The sequence below is a fragment of the Micrasema longulum genome, unplaced genomic scaffold, assembly GCF_059751315.1.
Source record: "Micrasema longulum isolate JH-2025_06_02 unplaced genomic scaffold, ASM5975131v1 h1tg000362l, whole genome shotgun sequence".
In the NCBI taxonomy this organism is placed as follows: Eukaryota; Metazoa; Arthropoda; class Insecta; order Trichoptera; family Brachycentridae; genus Micrasema; species Micrasema longulum.
This window is the reverse complement of record NW_028277564.1, coordinates 990,982-1,000,737: the sequence shown is the minus strand read 5'-3', so window position 1 is coordinate 1,000,737 and position 9,756 is coordinate 990,982. Positions and strand designations below refer to the sequence as shown.

General features: G+C 30.4%; 1 protein-coding gene across 1 annotated transcript; it reads left to right on the top strand.

Moving 5' to 3' along the window:
- The first annotated feature begins 3,166 nt into the window (after window positions 1-3,166).
- On the top strand, window positions 3,167-9,063 carry LOC148282215 (uncharacterized). Its single transcript, XM_088225471.1, has 2 exons — window positions 3,167-3,943; window positions 5,086-9,063. The coding sequence occupies exons 1-2, from the start codon at window positions 3,167-3,169 to the stop codon at window positions 5,512-5,514; spliced, it is 1,206 nt and encodes a 401-aa protein (XP_088081597.1). The 3' UTR covers window positions 5,515-9,063.
- The last annotated feature ends 693 nt before the right edge of the window (window positions 9,064-9,756 follow it).

Here is a 9,756-nt window from a genome sequence, read left to right as displayed (position 1 = left end):
GTAAAATTAATTAGTATAAATTATAATGACATAGAATCACAATCTAGAAAAAAAGGTAAATGTAATAAATAATCAAATTCCAAAAAAAAAAAATGCAAAAAATATAATCAGAAATAATTTTAAAAATATAAATTATACAAATTAAGAATCACACATAATCAAATATACAAAATAGTGGTATCATTAAAATCAACAAAATAATAGTAAAATATAGTAGTATTAAAAAAAAAACAAAATAAGAGCATCATTTAAATAAACAGAAAAGGAATAGATATATTAAAGCATAATTGAAATGATAATTGAGTTATGTTTTTGCGCGCGCGGTAATAATTAGAGCATTAAATTATGCGGCAAAGTTTCTTGAAAATGTTCGAAAAAAATAATTAAACATATTTTAATAAAACCCAACTACTTTGAACGACTTATATGAATCAACTACTTGATAAGAGAATTATGAAAAAATTCCGGTTTGCTTGTTGTCAATGAACCGATGGGAAGAACTGATCACAAAAAAGCTAAAGAGAACCTCTGACGTCGCACGCGGAGTTGTTTTAGAAAAATTGAAAAAAAAATGGCTTAGTTTAATAATCTATTAACAAAAAAAAAATGTTAAAAAAACACCGAACTTCCCCATTATTTAACTTCTACATTTTTAAACAGAATCTCACAACTATCACATGTCACTATAGTGTACGATATATCTCGACAGAAATGGAAAATACTATGTGTATTATTTAGCTAAATTATCTAATGTTCATAAATCGCGGTTTTTTTAATCTTATCAATGTTAAGGTTTTATTTACTCTGTTTATCAGATAAATTAATTATATGATTATAATTATGTTGGAGCGGGTAATATATAATATGTAAATGTAAACCCTGTCGTATCGGAAATTACGATGATCGGTTTGAGCAGGAAGACATATTGGCATGTAAAAAAATGATGAAGCGGTTTACAAAGAGTTTATGAACGTTGCAAACGTCGCGCGTTTGTAAAAAGAATGCAAAGCAACCTAATTTGGAAATGAAATTTCTATTGTGGGTATTTGTGGACGTGATGAGAAAGTTCGGTGGTTTTTTTCAATTATTTTATTTGTTAATGGGCTATTAAACTAAGCAAAAAAAAATATGTGTATATTATTATCAGAGTTACGATTTTTTAAAGTTTTGTATTTCTGAAATTAATCCGCGTGTGGCGTTTCAAGTTCTCTTCCGCTTCTTCTCCGTCAGCTCATGGTCCGTTAACAATAAGTTAACCAAAAAATTTCCACAACTTTTTTATCATTGGTTGATCTGTATGAACTAGTGACATCGTTCGAAGTAGTTCGTTTTTTTTAAATATTTGAATAAAGTTATTTTATTAAATATTTTTGGTTTTATTTGTACATTTTCAAGAAACTTCACCGATTAACTAAATGATCTAATTTTTACCGCTCGTACGAAAACATGTTTTGCATCCAGTTTCCCGTAAGGCTGAAGTTCCTCATTAGTAATATAAACAAATGAAATCTCTTATTTGTTTATTTAAATACGTCGGGATATAAATCGGTGTTAGATTTATCCCAATTTAATATAATTTAATCGCAGTTTTTTTTAAATAAGGTAGATTATAATTATTATATTATAGCGTGTACGAAAACATGTTTTGCAATCAGTTTCCCGTAGGGCTGAAGTTCCTCATTAGTATTATAAATTGATAAAAATCTCTTATTTGTTTACTTAAATACGTCGGGATATAAATCGGTGTTAGATTTATCCCGATTTAATATGACTTAATCGCAGTTCTTTAAAATAAGGTATATTATAACTTTTATATTATAGCTCGTACGAAAACATGTTTTGCAATCAGTTTCCCGTAGGGCTGAAGTTCCTCATTAGTAATATAAATAAATGAAATCTCTTATTTGTTTATTCAAATACGTCGGGATATGAATCGGTGTTAGATTCATCCCGATTTAATATGATTTAATCCCATTTCTTTAAAATAATTATGAACATCATTGAGTACATAATATTATTCCAATTTTTTAAAATAATGTTTTTTTTTTATTTGTTTTATAAAAAACCTTTTTCAGTATATACGCATACATTATAAACATTACAAAAAACTTACAGAAGAGAAGCAATATACACTTGTTTTTAATACGACTTTATTTCCTGCAATTATATTTATTAGAAAATTCGTAGCACTCCATCCCATTTATTTAAAATTAAAATTTTAGACTTCAAAGCCTGCAAATATGGAGATCTAAGTAACTTTTTTTCGTATGTCCTTTAATGACTGGGAGGCAAAAACTATTTGACATTTTACTTTAAAAATCTATTACCTTTCAATTCATGTACCTCAAATTCTTTCTTGTACAAATTGCTTTTTGATCAATTCTGTTTATATTTTATTTCATTCAAACTGTTCCTTGTTATGATATGTAATATTTGTTTCATTTAAATAAAATGTTTCAATTTTTATTTATTTTTTACAGTAAATTTTGTTGTAATTTTTCTAGCCATTAAGTTTTATCTACCTATATTTATTTCAATGAAAGCATCTCTTTTCTGGTAAATAGGCACTATCAGGTTTTTGGTGGGTTTTTTCTGTTTGTGTCTATTTGAATTTAGGTTGTAATTTTGTTAGTTTAGTTATATGGTATGTTAACGAATACAATTATCATTTTATGTTATATGTATATTTTCTCGTATCTATATTTTTGTTGTCTTTATTATTTTTATACTTTTGTTCCTTTCTATGTTGTTTTTATGTTTATTACAATTTGTAAATCCATGTAACTTGTTTTAGGCCAATGTCATCATATTTAGGAAAAAAAGATAATTCAATTTAATGTTGCATGTCAACTTAAAATGTAATTGAATGTTTAAAAATTAATGAAATAATTATTTATAAAGTGGCGTATTTTGTTTAAATGTATTGTTTTGTTTGGGTAAATAATATATGGCAGCACGGTTAAGTGTTATGATGGCGCAAATAAATTCCCCACTATCTTTAACTGTAAACACCAGTCATAATTTCGAGACTTGAGTTATTGTTTACATAATGTAAGATAATCATTCTGATAAATTAAGTATTCTTAGATACTAAAGCAAAATAATAAGTTTAATATATCCAATAGTAAATAGTCAGCTGAACGATAAAATAGTCAACGGGGACATTATGTCTCGTATACTCAATAATGATATTCAAAAAGTTATTGATAATGTCGCCAAAGACGCAAAATTTGGAAAATATGATATCAGCATCAAGGAAGATGCGTTTACTGGTGATAATTACATGGGTGAAATATCGCGGGTTAAAATAATACCAGAAAATAGCCATTTAAAGCCGATAACTCTGCTGTTCAAAAACGCACCAACTGGCCAAGCTTGCAGAGATTTTGCCCCCGTGGCTGACTTATTCCAAAAAGAGATATACGTGTATGAGAATGTCATCCCGACCTTCGAAAAATATCAAGAAAGCTTTGGGATTCCAGTCCACGAAAGACTTGTATTCGCCAAATTCTACAAAGGAGTTGTAGAAAACAAAAAAGAAATGCTAATCATGAGAGACCAAGTGGATTTAGGCTATACTTTGTACAACAAAATGGACCCCCTTGATTACAATCATGCGTCACTTATAATTAAAAACTTAGCTAAATTGCACGCTGTTTCTTTTTCGATGAAACAAAATAATCCTTCTTTGTTTGAAAAACTTACTGCGCATAATATTCCCGCCACCATGAATTATGGCGACTTCGTTATACCAGCGTATCGCGGAATTATTAAAAAAACGCTTCAAGTTATCGACGATCCGAACACCAAACTTAAAATGGAAGTGTTCTTAGCAACAATGACTGAGAAAATTTACGAATTATTAGATGCGAGTTTGACGGACCCCTATAATGTCATTTGCCATGGTGACTGTTGGAATAATAACATGTTATTTAAATATGAGGTAAGTTTACTTTACAATTCTTAATAAAGTTATACTTAGTTGTTTTTAATACAATTGCATTTTTGCATTATTTCGTATCAATAACACAATTATTACGTAAGCTTTTTGAAAATCGCTTATGCCCTGAAAGTCACAAAGGGAATGATAGACTTGCTTAAGTGTTAAACTGCATGTATACTCGTATAATACGCATATCATAACGTAATATTTCTAAGGACATTTAACCTTTAAATTAATTTTATGATTATAAATATTGTCCCTATAAAAACAAATAAAAACTTTTATTCAATTCAAAGTATCAAATATTACGCGATTTTGTCGGCCAATATTTTTATGAAATATACATTTAGTTAAGTGGTTTTTTACCATGTAAAACCTATATTCAGGTTTAAGCGATGTGCTATTTTAACAGGTTTTGTCTATCAATTGTTAAATATAATATGTCGATTCTTTGGAGTTATGATAATAACATATTAACTAGCACTTTGTGTTGCAGTAAAAAGGACAGTCTCAATATCGTAGTTTCAATAAAAAATACAATTAAGTTAACTAGTTTTTCCGCAAAACTTTGAAGAAATATTTAGTACCTCGTTCACAACTAATTTCAAAAGAAAACATAAAAAACTTTTTAATTTGAAATAATTGGCTGTTAGAATTGAGCATTGTGAAAAATTTACAAAACAATATTTGAATGTATGATTTTTAAACACCATTTACACCACATTTTGTCGAAAATAACTTTTGTTATAGAAAGTGTTCACAATAGTTAGATACATCGTTTGAGAATAAAAAACCCACTGATTTATACTCCAATCACCCAAAAATATAAGAGGCCAAATAATGATTAATTATAAAAACACATTTCACCCGGGATATTTATCACTTGATTGATTTTAAGAATATTTTTAAATGCTAAATGTTTGAGTTGAAGACAAATAATTGTGAAATATCAGGTTTTATCGACAATGTTTTGAGTATGTCCAAAAACAGGCTAGATTTCCTACCTAGGGAGTTACTTATATAAAATTTGTTGCAACAGACAGAGAAAACATTTTTGAGAAGAAATATGGAAGTTTAGGCATTTACAGGGCTTACCACCAATTTTGTACACGTTTATTTAAAATTATTTCTTTTCATTTCAGAATGGGAAACTCTTAAATGCTGTATTTATAGACTGGCAAATAATACGATTGGCTTCTCCTCTCACAGATGTGTCGTATTTTATGTGCATGTCGACGGACCCGGATATTTTAGACTCAAGTTGTATGGAAATTCTGAATCTGTACTACGAATCATTAGCGTCGGCCATTTCCCAGTTGGGGGGTGATCCCCATAAATGCTATCCAAGAAACGTATTCAACGATCATGTTAAAAAAATATTTAGTTTTGGGGTTCTTATGGCGGCCTGTGGTCTACCTTTTGCATTGGTCGAGCCAGGGAAAGCCATAAATATAGAAGACACTGCTAATGATATCAATAATGGATTGGGTATTCAAACAGATGTTAATGATCACACAGCTGATAGATTAAATAGACTCTTTAATGCTTCTGTGAAATACGGTTTTATTTGATTTTTTGTCATTAAAAGATTGATAGCACTGTACGACAGTGATTTTGTTACGTGAACTTTCCGGCAGATTCTTTTGTAATTTTACCCGCTGAAATTTTCCGGGTTTTTGGTTCTATTTCACACCCAAAACTGTATTTTTTATCTAACCCTTATCTTAGATCGTAATCAGAACTGTGCAGCAAGTTTAGTGTCTCGTATTACGTACAATATTCGACTCAACCATTAAATTAAAGCTTAGGGTCAAATTAACCGGGAATTAGACCTCTAACTGATCTTATTTTACGATTGTAACACAGGTCTTATCTTGTACCTATTGCATGTCTTAACATTGGGTCGTAAATTACACCTTCTCCAAGATTTAATACCCAAAGTCTAAACAATTAACGTATCGCTAGACCTTCTAAAACAGCACGTATTAATTTAAGATCAAATTTCTAGCCTTCTACGTGCCTTCTCACTGGATTTATCTCAAACATTTAACCACACGGACTCTATGTTAAATAAGTGTCTATTATAATTATTTTAAATGTACTCTAGCTTCACGTATTCATCGCGTTTTAACAATATGACTAAAGATAAGTACGAAGCGAATCTTTAATGTTTAAAATCTAAAATTGGATTTCAACATTTAAAAAACAATACGTTTTTATAAAAATAATATTTTTAGTTAAGCTTCAAGTACAAGAATACGTGCATCATTTTAATAACTATATACTATTTTATAAATTTTCATTATTTCAATAAACGTCGAAATGCGATGTCTCGGGTAAATGTGTGATAAAACTATGTATGATAGGTGTATAAATGTCGAGGTTCGTGCATTATGTGAAGCCGAGACAAGCATTATCGACAAAAGCGCAAGAGTGCCCCATTGATAGACGCAAAGAATGAGGAAGACCGAGAAAGACATGGCATGACTAAATCCAACAAATACTGAAGATGGAAATGTCAAAAGTCGAAATAAGTGGAGGGTCCGATGTCTTGCAGGGTACCCGCTGGCACAGCGCGGGTTTAAACTGTGTAACTCGGTTATTAGCTTAGACTATACCCTGTCTGCGTAAACTATAAGTGCGAAAGCACTACAATTAATGATATGAATCATAACACGTTTAATCGGCGTGCGAGCATATGAAGATGTATGAATATAGAGGAAGCAAGACATTTATCGTAAGTCAAAATGATACGGCGTTCTATACTCTCTGCTAAACCTTACAGGGAAACAGTATGATGGCTTGTTGTTTTACATACATACATTTTTTTTTTGCACCACAACAGGCCAGGAGGCCTAATTACAGTGGTAAATTACATCACAGAGCACCCAGGTCTAAAGACAACTCATAGATTTTTTTAAATCCCTAATTTATCAGGGAAAACATTTTTGAGAAGGGGCATTTTGAAGTCTTGACATTTACAAGGTTTATGACCTGTCATTGGATGGTTTAAGTGGCCACTTTACACACTGTGCACTTAACAACATTCACTATTCTGCCTATATTTAAACATCCACATTTCCTCAACTCTTCCATCTGTTGACTTTATGGTCATGAAGATGATGGAAAATATCAGACAAAGACTCCATATAATTTGTCGAACGCGCAGTAAAAGGTAATAGAGTTAAATTTAATAAAAATCGCGATATTAGAAATTGAACATTTTAAGAGTAACTTGTTTATTGACAAAAACACATTTCTTTTTTTTATAAGTGAAACCGATAACCAATAGAAAGACCCAGGGTCTTGTACTTGTAATGAAATGAACCTTTATTGATGTGGGTGAGATTCAATGTTTCCCCTCTCTGTTGCCACAGATTTAGATCTCAGTGACTCGCTAGGAAGTGAATCCAGCCTGTCTACAAACATTTAAACACAATCAAAACATTTTTCAATAAGTTTTCTTTCATTTTTCATACATTTAGGCATCTTACCATACAGTTTTAACAATTTTGTACACTAAGCCATTTTATGTTATTTTCTTAAGTGGTTCTATATCCTATTAGCCCTTTATTTAAAAAAAATCGTCTCACTTATTGTCAAGTTGATAAAATCTCCAGCAGATTATATCAAGTCAACAAATATTTTGACTAACTTAAAATATCGTAGGTACATGGAATTAGATTTAACCACAAACGAGTATTTTCGGTCAGCCTCATTCCTTAAGAAAATCACCAGCTTTAAAAAGCTTAGCTGGAAAATGGAAGTTTACGTTATGTTGAAGATCTCCGACAGCCAATGTTATCTTTAGTACGATCTTCTGCTGCCCGGGGCGCGGGAGACTTGCCAATCTGTATAACAAGAGGTAATCTCAAATTAATCGGCCCGATACAATCGAGTCTACCTTTTCCTTTGCCAAACGAAACACTTCTCGAGAGGTTGGGTTGAGGCCATTTGGTCGGACGTTCTGGTTTTATATCCGTACTTTATACGGAAACTTAAAAGCATCATCACGTGGAATCTAGCAATTTTACAAATAGTGTTTATTTTAAAAATAAACATAAAACAGCTTTGAAATAATGTACTAATGAGAAAGCACGAAATTAATGATCTTGGGATAGTTTTAGACTCGAAACTACTTTTTGAATCGCATATCAATAAAATTACCTCCAAAGCATTGAGCATGTTAGGTTTCATAATTCGAATGAGTAAACACTTTAATAATCCAAAGGCCCTAATTTCATTATATTAGACATTTGTCAGAAGCCATTTGGAATACGCATCTCAGATATGGAATCCCCAGTATGCCATATATATAAGTAGAATAGAAAATATTCAAAAGAAATTTATAAAGTACCTTAAATACAAAACCGGTATAACCTTATGTATCAACTCTCACTGCCTCCACCTTCCATGGAATCATTTCTCTACAATACCGCAGAGTATGTGCGGACCAACTACTGCTTTAAAAAATTATGACAGGAATGGTTGACTGTACAGAGCTGCTAGGTTTAATAACAATACATGTGCCAGCCAGGATTTGTAGACGGTACCACCTGTTTTATGCACCAATATTTTTAACATCGTATGTTAAAAATGCTTTTTTTCGTATGACTTTTTCAGTGTACAATACAAAATTTAAATATATAGATTACACAAACATCACTCTGTCAGATTTAAAATTTACACTAAAAATGCATTATGTAACTTAGTAGACATTATAATAATAAACATGTACATCTCCCTTCCCCTCCTTATCCTCTCTTCAAGCATTCTTGTCCTAATCCCGCCCAATTTACAGTAACTTAATGTTCTTAAAATAAATATTAAAAAATTCTTTGATTATTGAGTACATGAAAAGAACATTTTTATATGTATTTATTTGATGTGTAATATATTTTCTTTACTAACTTTGTATACTATGTGGAAATCTGTTATTAGTTCTGAGTTTATACACTATATCTGTTTGTTTACTATAAATATGTATGTAAAACTGTTGATTTCCCAAATAAAATAAAATAAAATAAATAAAATAAAAAACTAAAAGAAACTTTAATATTAGAGTAAAAAACACTTAATGAACCTAAATAGTAATAATTTCTTATGAAATGAATCCGCAAACTATCTGATAGAACGTAATCATTATTTTAATGGATTAGTTCTTCATGTTAAAAATTAAATATTTAAATTTGATGCATTGACTTGTGTATTACCTTCTCTAAAATGTTCTTCATCTCTGTTGTAATATGTTAACATATATATTATACTTTATATTTGTACAATAACAATTATTAATTTCTTATATTTGATTAGGTAGGCATTTATAATTGAGTAGTTTTAGTTTTTTTTTGTTATTTTAGTATAGAACTACTTATACTTTAAAAGATAAAAAATCTCCATCTTAGAACAGGCTGAGCCATGTTAGATGGAGACTATCTTAAACAGAGAACGCTTTGTTTTTATTTTCTATTCACTAGTTTTATATAGATTCCCTTTTATTAAATATGTATACTTATATTATTCAATAAATTTAAAAACACTTAATCTAAATAATCCTCAAATCTTTTTAAATTTACAAAAGATATAATTATGGCATAGTCTAGGCGGACATGGCAAGTGTGTCATCGTGAGTCAGTAGTAACAACACCACTTGCTTCTTGAATGCTTGCCTTTGCTGTAGGAACACATCGACAGTACCTACCGTTTAATGAGATTTTGTTCACTGTTCTGAGGATCCCTGGCAGAGGGGAAAAGAATCCGATGTTGGTTTTATAATTTCCCACAACAAAGACAGCATTGGTGCACAAGTTACG